Consider the following 18,241-nt stretch of genomic DNA (forward strand, 5'->3'; position numbering starts at 1 on the left):
CCTCTTATATACTATCGCCCACCTCTTATATACTATGGCCCCCACCTCTTATATACTATGGCCCACCTCTTATATACTATGGCCCCCACCTCTTATATACTATGGCCCCCACCTCTTATATACTATGGCCCCCACCTCTTATATACTATCGCCCACCTCTTATATACTATGGCCCCCACCTCTTATATACTATGGCCCCCACCTCTTATATACTATGGCCCCCACCTCTTATATACTATGGCCCACCTCTTATATACTATGGCCCCCACCTCTTATATACTATGGCCCCCACCTCTTATATACTATGGCCCCCACCTCTTATATACTATGGCCCCCACCTCTTATATACTATGGCCCCCACCTCTTATATACTATCGCCCACCTCATATACTATGGCCCCCACCTCTTATATACTATGGCCCCCACCTCTTATATACTATGGCCCCCACCTCTTATATACTATGGCCCCCACCTCTTATATACTATGGCCCCCACCTCTTATATACTATGGCCCCCACCTCTTATATACTATGGCCCCCACCTCTTATATACTATGGCCCCCACCTCTTATATACTATGGCCCCCACCTCTTATATACTATGGCCCCCACCTCTTATATACTATGGCCCCCACCTCTTATATACTATGACTCCCATCCTTTTATATACTATGACTCCCATCCTTTTATATACTATGACTCCCTATTTTATATACTCTTCAATGTAACCCCACCTGCTGTATACCCCCTTTGTATAGGCAGGGTAGGAGTGCTCCGCTGCCACTTCCTATATCCTATGATCCTCTACTCATATATATTATGCCCCCCATATATTTTGACCCCCCTCTTCTTCCTATATACTATGACCCTCTACCGCCCATATACTCTGAACCTCCTTTATACTCTCACTCTCTCTCTCTCTCTCTCTCTCTCTCTATATATATATACATTGTACCCCACCTGCTGTACTCCCCCTGTGTAGGTGCAGTGTACAGGGGTGTTCAGCCCCTCCCCCTATATATACTATGACCCCATGTATACCATGACCCCATATATACTATGACTCCCTGTATATATATATATATATATATATATATATACTGTTCCCCCACCTGCTGTATCCCCCGTCTATGGACAGTGTACAGAGGTGTTCCGCCTCCCATGTATACTATGACTCCCTATATATCCCTGTGTATGGGCAGTGTACTGGGGTGTTCGGCCTCCCCCCATATATACTATGACTCCATATATATATATATATATATATATATATATATATATATACATACTGTATCCCCGTGTATGGACAGTGTACAGGGGTGTTCCCCGCCCCATATATACTATAACTCCATATATATATATATACTATATATTCCCCGCCCCATATATATATATATATATACTGTACCCCCGTGTACAGGGGTGTTCCCCGCCCCATATATATATATATATATATATATACACTGTACCCCCGTGTAGGGGTGTACCCATTTAGGGGTGTTCCCTGCCATTTATACTATGACTCCCTATATATATACTGTACCCCCGTGTAGGGGTGTTCCCCGCCCCATATATATATATATACTGTACCCCGTGTAGGGGTGTACCCATTTAGGGGTGTTCCCCGCCATTTATACTATGACTCCCTATATATATACTGTACCCCCGTGTACAGGGGTGTTCCCCGCCCCATATATATATATATATATATACTGTACCCCCGTGTACAGGGGTGTTCCCCGCCCCATATATATAGATATATATATATACTGTACCCCCGTGTACAGGGGTGTTCCCCGCCCCATATATATATATATACTGTACCCCCGTGTACAGGGGTGTTCCCCGCCCCGTATATATATATACTGTACCCCCGTGTACAGGGGTGTTCCCCGCCCCATATATATATATATATATATATATATACCCCCGTGTAGGGGTGTACCCATTTAGGGGTGTTCCCCGCCATTTATACTATAACTCCCTATATATATATACTGTACCCCCGTGTACAGGGGTGTTCCCCGCCCCATATATATATATATACTGTACCCCCGTGTACAGGGGTGTTCCCCGCCCCATATATATATATACTGTACCCCCGTGTAGGGGTGTTCCCCGCCCCATATATATATATATATACTGTACCCCCGTGTACAGGGGTGTTCCCCGCCCCATATATATATATACTGTACCCCCGTGTAGGGGTGTTCCCCGCCCCATATATATATATATACTGTACCCCCGTGTACAGGGGTGTTCCCCGCCCCATATATATATATACTGTACCCCCGTGTAGGGGTGTTCCCCGCCCCATATATATATATATATACTGTACCCCCGTGTACAGGGGTGTTCCCCGCCCCATATATATATATATACTGTACCCCCGTGTACAGGGGTGTTCCCCGCCCCATATATATATATATATATATATATATATATATATATATATATATATATATATATACTGTACCCCGGTGTAGGGGTGTACCCATTCAGGGGTGTTCCCTGTCACCTGCCGCCGCTCAGTCTCCTCCTCCCGTCACTCCCCCGGTCCCGGGCTCAGTGATCACTTCTCCGTCCTCCTCCTCCGCTGCAGCCGCTCCTCACCCTGGTGCCCCGCAGGCGGGTGGTGCTGGTTGCCCTTGGGGTGGCCATGCTGCTGGTTTTGGTGATAGTCATCCCGCTGCTGGCGCTGCCCCCGCCCGGTGCCGGACACTACGAGATGCTGGGCTCCTGCCGGATGATCTGTGACCCGTACACCGGACACCCCCTCAGCTCCTCGGGAGAAGCTCTGAAGGACCTCAGCGGGGACCCTCCGCCCTTCATCCAGGGACCCAAGGGGGATCCAGGCAGAGCAGGCAAGCCAGGACCGCGGGGACCCCCTGGGGAACCGGGCCCCCCAGGACCGCGTGGCCCCCCGGGAGAGCGCGGTGAGCCGGGCAGAGGAGGGGGCTCTGGGGCTGCTGTGTCTCCTGTTCTCCCGGGACCCCGCATCGCCTTTTATGTCGGTCTGAAGAGTCCACACGAGGGGTACGAGCTCCTCAAGTTTGACGATGTAGTGACTAATGTCGGTAACCACTACGACCAGAGCACCGGCAAATTCACCTGTCAGGTCCCGGGCATCTACTACTTCACCTACCACATCCTGATGCGGGGCGGCGACGGGACCAGCATGTGGGCAGACCTGTGCAAGAACGGCCAGGTGAGGAGCGGGGGAGGAACCGGGGTACAGGTGAGAACCCGAGGGGGAGGAACCTGTGGGAGAAGGGACCGACAGGGAGAAGAGGGAGGAAAACAGGGAGAAAGTCAGGAACCTGTGGGAGAAGGGACCGACAGGGAGAAGAGGGAGGAAAACAGGGAGAAAGTGAGGAACCTGTGGGAGAAGGGACCACAGGGACAGGGTGAGGAGCCTGAGGGAGAAGGTGAGGAAAACAGGAAGAAAGTGAGGAACCTGTGGGAGAAGGGACCGACAGGGAGAAGAGGGAGGAAAACAGGGAGAAAGTCAGGAACCTGTGGGAGAAGGGACCGACAGGGAGAAGAGGGAGGAAAACAGGGAGAAAGTCAGGAACCTGTGGGAGAAGGGACCACAGGGACAGGGTGAGGAGCCTGAGGGAGAAGGGACCGACAGGGAGAAGAGGGAGGAAAACAGGGAGAAAGTCAGGAACCTGTGGGAGAAGGGACCGACAGGGAGAAGAGGGAGGAAAACAGGAAGAAAGTCAGGAACCTGTGGGAGAAGGGACCGACAGGGAGAAGAGGGAGGAAAACAGGGAGAAAGTCAGGAACCTGTGGGAGAAGGTGAGGAAAACAGGGAGAAAGTCAGGAACCTGTGGGAGAAGGGACCGACAGGGAGAAGAGGGAGGAAAACAGGGAGAAAGTCAGGAACCTGTGGGAGAAGGGACCGACAGGGACGGTGAGGAGCCTGAGGGAGAAGGGACCGACAGGGAGAAGAGGGAGGAAAACAGGGAGAAAGTCAGGAACCTGTGGGAGAAGGTGAGGAAAACAGGGAGAAAGTGAGGAGCCTGTGGGAGAAGGGACCGACAGGGACAGGGAGAAGAGGGAGGAAAACAGGAAGAAAGTCAGGAACCTGTGGGAGAAGGGACCGACAGGGACAGGGAGAAGAGGGAGGAAAACAGGAAAAAAGTCAGGAACCTGTGGGAGAAGGGACCGACAGGGACAGGGTGAGGAGCCTGAGGGAGAAGGTGAGGAAAACAGGAAGAAAGTGAGGAACCTGAGGGAGAAGGTGACCAATAGGGACAGGGTGAGGAGCCTGAGGGAGAAGGAACCAACGGGGAGAAAGTGAGGAACCTGTGGGAGAAGGTGAGGAAAACAGGGGGAAAGTGAGGAACCTGTGGGAGAAGGTGACCGACAGGGACAGGGTGAGGAGCCTGAGGGAGAAGGAACCAACGGGGAGAAAGTGAGGAACCTGTGGGAGAAGGTGACCGACAGGGACAGGGTGAGGAGCCTGAGGGAGAAGGAACCAACGGGGAGAAAGTGAGGAACCTGTGGGAGAAGGTGAGGAAAACAGGGGGAAAGTGAGGAGCGTGAGGGAGAAGGAACCAACAGGGAGAAAGCGAGGAGCCTGAGGGAGAAGAGGGAGGAAAACAGGAAGAAAGTGAGGAATCTGTGGGAGAAGGTGACCGACAGGGAGAAGGTGAGGAGCCTGAGGGAGAAGGTGAGGAAAACAGGGAGAAGGTGAGGAACCTGAGGGAGAAGGTTAGGAACTGGATGATAGACAGGCAGAATGACTTATTAGGGCACTTGGAGTATTCGGGGGTGTAGGGGGCTCTGGGGCAGTTGTAGGTGTAGTTCAGCATAACTGGGAGGAATTCGGTCTCCGGTATTGATAGAATAATTGGGGGCGATAGGCATAATAGCGGAGACAGGAGCGGCGGGGGACTGGGCGGCTACGGGTAATCATTAGGGGAGCCGGGGCAACTGCGGTAATATTGGGGGGGGGGGGTCACTGAGAGTAATTGTTAGGGGAGACGGGTTACAGAATTTTTTTTAGGAAAGTTAGGTGATGCGACTAGTTCTGGATGACTGAGTGTAATTAATAGAATAGTCGGGGCAGTTGTGATAATAGTCGGGGGTCACTGAAGGTAATTAATACGGGAGTCGGGTCAGCTGGAGTAGTAGGTGGGGTGACTGAGGGTGAATACGGGGGTCGGAGGAGTTGGGGTAATAGACAAGGGGTCACTAAGGGGGATTAATAGGGGAGTCGGGCAGCTGTGATACTCATCCGGGAGATTAATTATGTGGAGAATAGTTGGAGTGTTTTAGGATAATTACTAGGATTCGAGGCATCTATAGGGTAATGGGTGACTGTGGGGGTATTATTGGGTGATTGCGGACCCCCTCCGAGATAGTGAGTCATCAAGTGGATGGGACTGGGGATTCCTATATGAGGTCGGGAGCCGCTATTATGGGGTCTCTGTGTTTGTTGCAGGGTCTGGGAGTGGCTGCTTGTTCTATGCCAGAAATTCCTATTCACAGCTATGGTTTGTTCTCCTCGTATAAATGGTGTCACTCCTGTTATCCTGGGGTGTAGACTGTGCATTTGTATCAGCAGTAGACAGATAGGGAACAGTCATGGATCAGCAGTGGACAGGTAGGGAACAGTCATGGATCAGCAGTGGACAGATAGAGAACAGTCATGGATCAGCAGTGGACAGATAGAGAACAGTCATGGATCACCAGTGGACAGAAAGAGAACATTCATGGATCAGCAGTGGACAGAAAGAGAACATTCATGGATCAGCAGTGGACAGATAGAGAACAGTCATGGATCAGCAGTGGACAGATAGAGAACAGTCATGGATCAGCAGTGGACAGAAAGAGAACATTAATGGATCAGCAGTGGACAGATAGAGAACAGTCATGGATCAGCAGTGGACAGATAGAGAACAGTCATGGATCAGCAGTGGACAGTCATAGAGACAGTCATGGATCAGCAGTGGACAGATAGAGAACAGTCATGGATCAGCAGTGGACAGTCATAGAGACAGTCATGGATCAACAGTGGACAGTCATAGAGACAGTCATGGATCAGCAGTGGACAGATAGAGAACAGTCATGGATCAGCAGTGGACAGATAGAGAACAGTCATGGATCAGCAGTGGACAGATAGAGAACAGTCATGGATCAGCAGTGGACAGAAAGAGAACATTCATGGATCAGCAGTGGACAGAAAGAGAACATTCATGGATCAGCAGTGGACAGATAGAGAACAGTCATGGATCAGCAGTGGACAGATAGAGAACAGTCATGGATCAGCAGTGGACAGAAAGAGAACATTAATGGATCAGCAGTGGACAGATAGAGAACAGTCATGGATCAGCAGTGGACAGATAGAGAACAGTCATGGATCAGCAGTGGACAGTCATAGAGACAGTCATGGATCAGCAGTGGACAGATAGAGAACAGTCATGGATCAGCAGTGGACAGTCATAGAGACAGTCATGGATCAACAGTGGACAGTCATAGAGACAGTCATGGATCAGCAGTGGACAGATAGAGAACAGTCATGGATCAGCAGTGGACAGATAGAGAACAGTCATGGATCAGCAGTGGACAGCCATAGAGACAGTCATGGATCAATTACATTGACGTGATCTAAGGTGATACAAGGTGCTCAACTCCAAGTGCAGTTGTGCACCTACATTGGAGTGGAGGACCTGCAGCTATGGATCACAGTCATGGATCAGCAGTGGACAGATAGAGAACATTCATGGATCAGCAGTGGATAGTCATAATTGAGTAGAGACAGTCATGGATCAGCAGTGGACAGTCATAGTAGAGTAGAGACAGTCATGACTGAGCAGTAGACAGTTGTGGTGCTGCAGGGGACAGTCATAATTCAGTACTGGAAAGTCTTGGTCTAAAAGAGTCATAATTGAGTAATGGACAGTAATAAATCAGTAGTGAATAGTCATGGTTTAGTGGTGGGCTCAGCATTGTATAGTCATGGTTTAGTGGTGGGCTCAGCATTGTATAGTCATGGTTTAGTGGTGGGCTCAGCTTTGGATAGCAATTGTTTAGTGGTGGGCTCAGCCTTGGATAGTCATGGTTTAGTGGTGGGCTCAGCATTGGATAGTCATGGTTTAGTGGTGGGCTCAGCATTGTATAGTCATGGTTTAGTGGTGGGCTCAGCATTGGATAGTAATTGTTTAGTGGTGGGCTCAGCCTTGGATAGTCATGGTTTAGTGGTGGGCTCAGCATTGGATAGTCATGGTTTAGTGGTGGGCTATGCATTGGATAGTCATGGTTTAGTGGTGGGCTATGCATTGGATAGTCATGGTTTAGTCGTGGGCTCAGCATTGGATAGTCATGGTTTAGTCGTGGGCTCAGCATTGGATAGTCATGGTTTAGTCGTGGGCTCAGCATTGGATAGTCATGGTTTAGTGGTTGACTCAGCATTGGATAGTCATGGTTTAGTGGTGGGCTCAGGATGGGATAGTCATGGTTTAGTGGTGGGCTCAGCATTGGATATTCATGGTTTAGTGGTGGGCTCAGCATTGGATAGTCATGGTTTAGTGGTGGGCTCAGCATTGGATATTCATGGTTTAGTAGTGGTGGGCTCAGCATTGGATAGTCATGGTTTAGTGGTGGGTTCAGCATTAGCTAGTTATGGTTTAGTGGTGGGCTCAGCCTTGGATAGTCATGGTTTAGTGGTGGTCTCAGCATTGGATAGTCATGGTTTAGTGGTGGGCTCAGCATTGGATAGTCATGGATTAGTGGTGGGCTCAGCATTAGATAGTAATGGTTTAGTGGTGGGCTCAGCATTGGATTGTCATTGTTTAGTGGTGGGCTCAGCATTTGGTTTGGCTTGCGGTTTAGTGGTAGACTCAGCATTGGATAGTCATGGTTTATTAGTGGACTCAGGATTGGATAGTCATGGTTTAGTGGCGGACTTAGCATTGGATAGTCAAGGTTTAGTGGTGGGCTCAGCATTAGATAGTCATGGTTTTGTGGTGGACTCAGGATTGGATAGTCATGGTTTAATGGTTTTCTTAGTATTGGATAGTCATGGTTTAGTAGTGGGCTCAGCATTGGATAGTCATGGTTTAGTGGTGGGCTCAGCATTGGATAGTCATGGTTTTGTGGCGGACTCAGGATTGGATAGTCATGGTTTAATAGTGGGTTCAGCATTGGATAGTCATGGTTTAGTGGTGGGCTCAGCATTGGATAGCCATGGTTTAGTGGTGGGCTCAGCATTGGATAGTCATGGTTTTGTGGCGGACTCAGGATTGGATAGTCATGGTTTAATAGTGGGTTCAGCATTGGATAGTCATGGGTAAGTGGTTGGCTCAGCATTAGATAGTCATGGTTTAGTGGTGGGCTCAGCATTGGATAGTCATGGTTTAGTGGTGGGCTCAGCATTGGATAGTCATGGTTTAGTGGTTGACTCAGCATTGGATAGTCATGGTTTAGTGGTGGGCTCAGCATTTGATAGTCATGGTTTAGTGGTGGGCTCAGCATTGGATAGTCATGGATTAGTGGTAGGCTCAGCATTAGATAGTAATGGTTTAGTGGTGGGCTCAGCATTGGATTGTCATTGTTTAGTGGTGGGCTCAGCATTTGGTTTGGCTTGTGGTTTAGTGGTAGACTCAGCATTGGATAGTCATGGTTTATTAGTGGACTGAGGATTGGATAGTCATTGTTTAGTGGCGGATTTAGCATTAGATAGTCAAGGTTTAGTGGTTTGCTCAGCATTGGAGAGTCATGCTTTAGTGGTTGGCTCAGGATTAGATAGTCATAGTTTAATGGTTTGCTTAGTATTGGATAGTCATGGTTTAGTAGTGGGCTCAGCATTGGATAATCATGGTTTAGTGGTGGGCTCAGCATTGGATAGTCATGGGTAAGTGGTTGGCTCAGCATTAGATAGTCATGGTTTAGTGGTGGGCTCAGCATTGGATAGTCATGGTTTAGTGGTAGGCTCAGCATTGGATAGTCATGGTTTAGTGGTAGGCTCAACATTAGATAGTCATGGTTTAGTGGTGGGCTCAGGATTGGATACTCATGGTTTAGTGGTGGGCTCGGCAATGGATAGTCATGGTTTAGTGGTGGGCTCAGGATTGGATAGTCATGGCTTAGTGGTGGGCTCAGCATTGGATAGTCATGGTTTAGTGGTGGGCTCAGCATTGGATTGTCATGGTTTAGTGGTGAACTCAGCATTGGATAGTCATGGTTTAGTGGGGGGCGCAGCATTGGATAGTCATGGTTAAGTGGTGGGCTCAGCATTGGATAGTTATGGTTTAGTGGTGGGCTCAGCATTTGGTTTGGCTTGTGGTTTAGTGGTGGACTCAGGATTGGATAGTCATGGTTAAGTGGTGGGCTCAGCATTGGATAGTCATGGTTTAGTGGTGGGCTCAGCATTGGATAGTCATGGTTTAGTGGTGTACTCAGCATTGGATAGTCATGGTTTAGTGGTGGGCTCAGCATTTGGTTTGGCTTGGGGTTTAGTGGTGGACTCAGGATTGGATAGTCATGGTTAAGTGGTGGGCTCAGCATTGGATAGTCATGGTTAAGTGGTGGGCTTAGCATTGGATAGTCATGGTTTAGTGGTGGGCCCAGCATTGGATTGTCATGGTTTAGTGGTGGGCTCAGCATTTGGTTTGGCTTGTGGTTTAGTGGTGGGCTCAGCATTGGATAGACATGGTTAAGTGGTTGGCTCAGCATTGGATAGTCATGGTTTAGTGGTGGGCTCAGCATTGGATAGTCATGGTTCAGTGGTGGGCTCAGCATTGGATAGTCATGGTTAAGTGGTTGGCTCAGCATTGGAAAGTCATGGTTTAGTGTTGAACTCAGCATTGGATAGTCATGGTTTAATGGTGGGCTCAGCATTGGATAGTCATGGTTTAGTGGTGGACTCAGGATTGGATAGTCATGGTTAAGTGGTTGGCTCAGCATTGGATAATCATGGTTTAGTGGTGAACTCAGCATTGGATAGTCATGGTTTAGTGGTGGGCTCAGCATTGGATAGTCATGGTTTAGTGGCAGACTTAGCATTGAATATTCATGGTTTAGTGGTGGGCTCAGCATTGGATAGTCATGGTTTAGTGGAGGGCTCCGGATTGGATAGTCATGGTTTAGTGGTGGGTTCAGCATTTGATAGTCATGGTTTAGTGGTGGACTCAACATTAGATAGTCATGGTTTAGTGGTTGGCTCAGGGTTAAATACTCATGGTTTAGTGGTGGGCTCTGCAATGGATAGTCATGCTTTAGTGGTGGACTCAGGATTGGATAGTCATGGTTTAGTGGTGGGCTCAGCATTGGATAGTCATGGTTTAGTGGTGGGCTCAGCATTGGATAGTCATGGTTTAGTGGTGGGCGCAGCATTGGATAGTCATGGTTTAGTGGTGGGCTCAGCATTGGATAGTTATGGTTTAGTGGTGGGCTCAGCATTGGATTGTCATGGTTTAGTGGTGGGCTCAGCATTTGGTTTGGCTTGTGGTTTAGTGGTGGACTCAGCATTGGATAGTCATGGTTAAGTGGTTTGCTCAGCATTGGATAGTCATGGTTTAGTGGTGGGCTCAGCATTGGATAGTCATGGTTCAGTGGTGGGCTCAGCATTGGATAGTCATGGTTAAGTGATGGGCTCAGCATTGGATAGTCATGGTTTAGTGGTGGGCTTAGCATTTGATAGTCATGGTTTAGTGGTACGCTCAACATTAGATAGTCATGGTTTAGTGGTTGGCTCAGGATTAAATACTCATGGTTTAGTGGTGGGCTCGGCAATGGATAGTCATGCTTTAGTGGTGGACTTAGCATTGGATAGTCATGGTTTAGTGGTAGGCTCAACATTAGATAGTCATGGTTTAGTGGTTGGCTCAGGATTAAATACTCATGGTTTAGTGGTGGGCTCGGCAATGGATAGTCATGCTTTAGTGGTGGGCTCAGCATTGGATAGTCATGGTTTAGTGGAGGGCTCCGGATTGGATAGTCATGGTTTAGTGGTGGGTTCAGCATTTGATAGTCATGGTTTAGTGGTGGACTCAACATTAGATAGTCATGGTTTAGTGGTTGGCTCAGGGTTAAATACTCATGGTTTAGTGGTGGGCTCTGCAATGGATAGTCATGCTTTAGTGGTGGACTCAGGATTGGATAGTCATGGTTTAGTGGTGGGCTCAGCATTGGATAGTCATGGTTTAGTGGTGGGCTCAGCATTGGATAGTCATGGTTTAGTGGTGGGCGCAGCATTGGATAGTCATGGTTTAGTGGTGGGCTCAGCATTGGATAGTTATGGTTTAGTGGTGGGCTCAGCATTGGATTGTCATGGTTTAGTGGTGGGCTCAGCATTTGGTTTGGCTTGTGGTTTAGTGGTGGACTCAGCATTGGATAGTCATGGTTAAGTGGTTTGCTCAGCATTGGATAGTCATGGTTTAGTGGTGGGCTCAGCATTGGATAGTCATGGTTCAGTGGTGGGCTCAGCATTGGATAGTCATGGTTAAGTGATGGGCTCAGCATTGGATAGTCATGGTTTAGTGGTGGGCTTAGCATTTGATAGTCATGGTTTAGTGGTACGCTCAACATTAGATAGTCATGGTTTAGTGGTTGGCTCAGGATTAAATACTCATGGTTTAGTGGTGGGCTCGGCAATGGATAGTCATGCTTTAGTGGTGGACTTAGCATTGGATAGTCATGGTTTAGTGGTAGGCTCAACATTAGATAGTCATGGTTTAGTGGTTGGCTCAGGATTAAATACTCATGGTTTAGTGGTGGGCTCGGCAATGGATAGTCATGCTTTAGTGGTGGGCTCAGGATTGGATAGTCATGGTTTAGTGGTGGGCTCAGCATTGGATAGTCATGGTTTAGTGGTGGGCTCAGCATTGAATAGTCATGGTTTAGTGGTGGGCTCAGCATTGGATAGTTATGGTTAAGTGGTTGGCTCAGCATTGGATAGTCATGGTTTAGTGGTGGACTCAGCATTGGATAGTCGTTTAGTGGTGGGCGCAACATTGGATAGTCATGGTTTAGTGGTGGACTCAGGATTGGATAGTCATGGTTTAGTGGTGGACTCAGGATTGGATAGTCATGGTTTAGTTGTGGGCTCAGCATTGAAGAGTCATGGTTTTGTGGTGGACTCAGCATTGGATAGGCGTGGTTTAGTGGTGGACTCAGCATTGGATAGTCGTGGTTTAGTGGTGGACGCAGCATTGGATAGTCATGATTTAGTGGTGGACTCAGGATTGGATAGTCATGGTTTAGTGGTGGACTCAGGATTGGATAGTCATGGTTTAGTGGTGGGCTCAGGATTGGATAGTCATGGTTTAGTGGTGGACTTAGCATTGGATATTCATGGTTTAGTGGTAGGCTCAACATTAGATAGTCATGGTTTAGTGGTTGGCTCAGGATTAAATACTCATGGTTTAGTGGTGGGCTCGGCAATGGATAGTCATGCTTTAGTGGTGGACTCAGGATTGGATAGTCATGGTTTAGTGGTGGGCTCAGCATTGGATAGTCATGGTTTAGTGGTGGGCTCAGCATTGGATAGTCATGGTTTAGTGGTGGGCGCAGCATTGGATAGTCATGGTTTAGTGGTGGGCTCAGCATTGGATAGTTATGGTTTAGTGGTGGGCTCAGCATTGGATTGTCATGGTTTAGTGGTGGGCTCAGCATTTGGTTTGGCTTGTGGTTTAGTGGTGGACTCAGCATTGGATAGTCATGGTTAAGTGGTTTGCTCAGCATTGGATAGTCATGGTTTAGTGGTGGGCTCAGCATTGGATAGTCATGGTTCAGTGGTGGGCTCAGCATTGGATAGTCATGGTTAAGTGATGGGCTCAGCATTGGATAGTCATGGTTTAGTGGTGGGCTTAGCATTTGATAGTCATGGTTTAGTGGTACGCTCAACATTAGATAGTCATGGTTTAGTGGTTGGCTCAGGATTAAATACTCATGGTTTAGTGGTGGGCTCGGCAATGGATAGTCATGCTTTAGTGGTGGACTTAGCATTGGATAGTCATGGTTTAGTGGTAGGCTCAACATTAGATAGTCATGGTTTAGTGGTTGGCTCAGGATTAAATACTCATGGTTTAGTGGTGGGCTCGGCAATGGATAGTCATGCTTTAGTGGTGGGCTCAGGATTGGATAGTCATGGTTTAGTGGTGGGCTCAGCATTGGATAGTCATGGTTTAGTGGTGGGCTCAGCATTGAATAGTCATGGTTTAGTGGTGGGCTCAGCATTGGATAGTTATGGTTAAGTGGTTGGCTCAGCATTGGATAGTCATGGTTTAGTGGTGGACTCAGCATTGGATAGTCGTTTAGTGGTGGGCGCAACATTGGATAGTCATGGTTTAGTGGTGGACTCAGGATTGGATAGTCATGGTTTAGTGGTGGACTCAGGATTGGATAGTCATGGTTTAGTGGTGGGCTCAGCATTGAAGAGTCATGGTTTTGTGGTGGACTCAGCATTGGATAGGCGTGGTTTAGTGGTGGACTCAGCATTGGATAGTCGTGGTTTAGTGGTGGGCGCAGCATTGGATAGTCATGATTTAGTGGTGGACTCAGGATTGGATAGTCATGGTTTAGTGGTGGACTCAGGATTGGATAGTCATGGTTTAGTGGTGGGCTCAGGATTGGATAGTCATGGTTTAGTGGTGGACTTAGCATTGGATATTCATGGTTTAGTGGTAGGCTCAACATTAGATAGTCATGGTTTAGTGGTTGGCTCAGGATTAAATACTCATGGTTTAGTGGTGGGCTCGGCAATGGATAGTCATGCTTTAGTGGTGGGCTCAGGATTGGATAGTCATGGTTTAGTGGTGGGCTCAGCATTGGATAGTCATGGTTTAGTGGTGGGCTCAGCATTGGATAGTCATGGTTTAGTGGTGGGTGCAGCATTGGATAGTCATGGTTTAGTGGTGGGCTCAGCATTGGATAGTTATGGTTAAGTGGTTGGCTCAGCATTGGATAGTCATGGTTTAGTGGTGGACTCAGCATTGGATAGTCGTTTAGTGGTGGGCGCAGCATTGGATAGTCATGGTTTAGTGGTGGACTCAGGATTGGATAGTCATGGTTTAGTGGTGGACTCTGGATTGGATAGTCATGGTTTAGTGGTGGGCTCAGCATTGAAGAGTCATGGTTTTGTGGTGGACTCAGCATTGGATAGGCGTGGTTTAGTGGTGGACTCAGCATTGGATAGTCATGGTTTAGTGGTGGGCGCAGCATTGGATAGTCATGATTTAGTGGTGGACTCAGGATTGGATAGTCATGGTTTAGTGGTGGACTCAGGATTGGATAGTCATGGTTTAGTGGTGGGCTCAGGATTGGATAGTCATGGTTTAGTGGTGGGCTCAGCATTGAATAGGCATGGTTTAGTGGTGTACTCAGGATTGGATAGTCATGGTTTAGTGGTGAACTCAGCATTGGATAGTCATGGTTTAGTGGTGGGCTCTGCATTGGATAGTCATGGTTTAGTGGTGGACTCAGCATTTGATTGTCATGGTTTAGTGGTTGGCTTAGCATTTCGTTTGGCTTGTGGTTTAGTGGTGGACTCAGCATTGGATAGTCATGGTTAAGTGGTGGACTCAGCATTGGATTGTCATGGTTTAGTGGTTGGCTTAGCATTTCGTTTGGCTTTTGGTTTAGTGGTGGACTCAGCATTGGATAGTCATGGTTAAATGGTTGGCTCAGCATTGGATAGTCATGGTTAAGTGGTGGGCTCAGCATTGGATAGTCATGGTTAAGTGGTGGGCTCAGCATTGGATAGTCACGGTTTAGTGATGAACTCAGCATTGGATAGTCATGGTTTAGTGGTCGGCTCAGCATTGGATAGTCATTGTTTAGTGTTGGGCTCAGCATTGGATAGTCATGGTTGAGTGGTTGGCTCAGCATTGGATAGTCATGGTTTAGTGGTGGACTCAGCATTGGATAGTCATGGTTTAGTGGTGGGCGCAGCATTGGTTTGTCATGGTTTAGTGGTGGGCGCAGCATTGGATAGTCATAGTTTAGTGGTGGGCTCAGCATTGGAAATTCATAGTTTAGTGGTGGGTTTAGCATTTGGTTTAGCTTGTGGTTTAGTGGTGGACTCAGGATTTGATAGTCATGGTTAAGTGGTGGGCTCAGCATTGGATAGTCATGGTTTAGTGGTGGACTCAGGATTAGATAGTCATAGTTTAGTGGTGGGCTCAGCATTGGATAGTCATAGTTTAGTGGTGGGTTTAGCATTTGGTTTAGCTTGTGGTTTAGTGGTGGACTCAGGATTTGATAGTCATGGTTTAGTGGTGGACTCAGGATTGGATAGTCATGGTTTAGTGGTGAAACCTCCAGTAGAAAACAGCTGATCACTATATTCAAATGCACAGCCAAATAATAAGGAATAATATATAACCTTTATTAGGAAACACAACACACAGTTAAAAACACTTAAAAAGATACAATCCTAGGTGGAGGACAGATAAACCTCAAAACACTGGTGCTGATAACCTGAAGGAAAAACCTGTCCTGTGTACAAATCAATCCCTTGTTATACAAAACCTATTTACAATATTGCACAGTAATATGGTACAAAATATAAGGTGCAAAAAATAGCAGCAACTGTAATGTAAACAATTCACTATAACAGGGAATAAATGCCCCAATGATAACGCCGCTAAGACCACCTATGCGACCAGGAGAATATAGTAGCTAAATGCAAAACATAGGACAGGACCCATCACCACCCTGGGAGGACACAGCAGATCCACGCGTTCCGCCACCTATTGGTAGCTTCCTCAGGAGTGGTCCAATGGTTTAGTGGTGGGCTTAGCATTGAATAGTCATGGTTTTGTGGTGGACTCAGCATTGAATAGTCGTGGTTTAGTGGTGGACTCAGCATTGGATAGTCGTTGTTTAGTGGTGGGCGCAGCATTGGATAGTCATGGTTTAGTGGTGGGCTAAGCAATGGATAGTCATGGTTTAGTGGTGGCCTCAGCATTGGATAGTCATGGTTTAGTGGTGGGCTAAGCAATGGAAAGTCAAGGTGTAGTGGTGGGCTCAGTATTGGATAGTCATGGTTTAGTGGTGGCCTAAGCAATGGATAGTCATGGTTTAGTGGTGGCCTCAGCATTGGATAGTCATGGTTTAGTGGTGGGCTGAGCATTGGATAATCATGGTTTAGTGGGGGACTCAGGATTGGATAGTCATGGTTGAGTGGTAGGCTCAGCATTGGATAGTCATGGTTTAGTGGTGGACTCAGGATTGGATAGTCATAGTTTAGTGGTGGGCTAAGCATTGGATAGTCATAGTTTAGTGGTGGATTTAGCATTTGGCTTAGCTTGTGGTTTAGTGGTGGACTCAGGATTTGATAGTCATGGTTAAGTGGTGAGCTCAGCATTGGATAGTCATGTTTTTTGGTGGACTCCGCATTGGATAGTTATGGTTTAGTGATGGACTTAGCATTGGATAGTCATGGTTTAGTGGCGGGTTTAGCATTTGGTTTAGCACGTGGTTTAGTGGTGGACAGTCATTGTTCAGCAGTGGACAATCATAGTTCAGTATTGGACAATCATGGTTCAGTAGTGGACAATAATAGTTCAGTAGTGGACAGTCATTATTCAGTAGTGGACATTAATGGTTTAATAGTGGACAGTTATGATTCAGTAGAGGACAGTCATGGTTCAGTAGTAAACATTCATAGTTCAGTAGTGGACAGTCATAGTTCAATAGTGGACAGTCATGAGTCAGTAGAGGACAGTCATGGTCCAGTAGTTGACAGTCATAGTTCAGTAGTGGACAGTCATAGTTCAGTAGTGGACAATCATAGTTCAGTAGTGGACAGTCATGGTTCAGTAGTGGACAGTCATAGTTCAGTAGTGGACAGTCATAGTTCAGAAGTGGACAGTCATGTTTCAGTAGTGAACAGTCATAGTTCAGTAGTGGACAGTTATAGTTCAGTAGTGGACAGTCATAGTTCAGTAGTGGAAATTTATGGATTAGTTGTGGACAGTCTTGATTCAGTAGAGGACAGTCATGACTCAGTAGTAAACAGTCATAGTTCAGTAGTGGACAGTCATGGTTCAGTAGTGGACAGTCATAGTTTAGAAGTGGACAGTCATGTTTCAGTAGTGGACAGTCACTTATCAGAAGTGGATAGTCATAGTTCAGTAGAGGACAGTCATTGTTTAGTAGTGGACAGTTATGATTCAGTAGAGGACAGTCATGGTTCAGTAGTAAACTGTCATAGTTCAGTAATGGACAATCATAGTTCAGTAGTGGACATAGTTCAGTAGTGGACAGTCATAGTTCAGCAGGGGAAAATCATAGTTTAGTAGTACAAAGTCATGATTGAGTAGAGGACAGTCATGGTCCAGTAGTGGACAGTCATAGTTCAGTAGTGGACAGTCATTGTTCAGCAGTGGACAATCATAGTTGAGTATTGGACAATCATGGTTCAGTAGTGGACAATAATAGTTCAGTAGTGGACAGTCATTATTCAGTAGTGGACATTTATGGTTTAATAGTGGACAGTTATGATTCAGTAGAGGACAGTCATGGTTCAGTAGTAAACATTCATAGTTCAGTAGTGGACAGTCATAGTTGAGTAGTGGACAGTCATGATTCAGTAGAGGACAGTCATGGTCCAGTAGTTGACAGTCATAGTTCAGTAGTGGACAGTCATAGTTCAGAAGTGGACAGTCATGGTTCAGTAGTGGGCAATCATAGTTCAGTAGTGGACAGTCATAGTTCAGTAGTGGACAGTCATAGTTCAGTAGTGGACAAACATAGTTCAGTAGTGGACATTCATGATTCAGTAGTGGACAGTCATGTTTCAGTAGTGAACAGTCATAGTTCAGTAGTGGACAGTCATAGTTCAGAAGTGGACAGTCATTGTTCAGTAGTGGACAAACGTAGTTCAGTAGTGGACAGTAATGATTCAGTAGTGGACAATCATAGTTCAGTAGTGGACAATCATAGTTCAGTAGTTGACATAGTTCAGTAGTGGACATTCATGGTTCAGCAGGGGAAAATGATAGTTCAGTAGTGGACAGTCATAGTTCAGTAGTGGACATTTATGGTTTAGTTGTGGATAGTCATTATTCAGTAGAGGAAAGTCATGGTTCAGTAGTGGACAGTCAATTCAGTAGTGGACAGTCAGGGTTCAGTAGTGGACATTTATGGTTCAGTAGTGGACAGTCATGATTCACAAGAGGAAAGTCATTGTTCAGTAGTGGACAATCATAGTTCAGCAGTGGCCTGTCATAGTTTAGTATTGGACATTTATGGTTTAGTAGTGGACAATCATGATTCAGTAGTGGACAG

General features: G+C 46.8%; 1 protein-coding gene across 3 annotated transcripts in view; it reads left to right on the top strand.

Annotated features, from left to right (window-relative positions):
- Positions 1-2,548: 2,548 nt before the first annotated feature.
- C1QL2 (complement C1q like 2) overlaps positions 2,549-18,241 on the top strand; it is a 34,046-nt gene continuing 18,353 nt past the window's right edge. For 2 of the 3 annotated variants that reach the window (XM_056533642.1, XM_056533643.1), the window contains exon 1: positions 2,549-3,236. In XM_056533642.1, coding sequence (XP_056389617.1) covers positions 2,658-3,236 — 579 coding nt within the window. In that variant the 5' untranslated portion in view covers positions 2,549-2,657. The remainder of the gene's footprint in view (positions 3,237-18,241) is intronic. The other variant, XM_056533644.1, reaches the window with a different exon arrangement.

The sequence above is a fragment of the Hyla sarda genome, chromosome 8 (genome assembly GCF_029499605.1).
Source record: "Hyla sarda isolate aHylSar1 chromosome 8, aHylSar1.hap1, whole genome shotgun sequence".
Lineage (NCBI taxonomy): Eukaryota > Metazoa > Chordata > Amphibia > Anura > Hylidae > Hyla > Hyla sarda.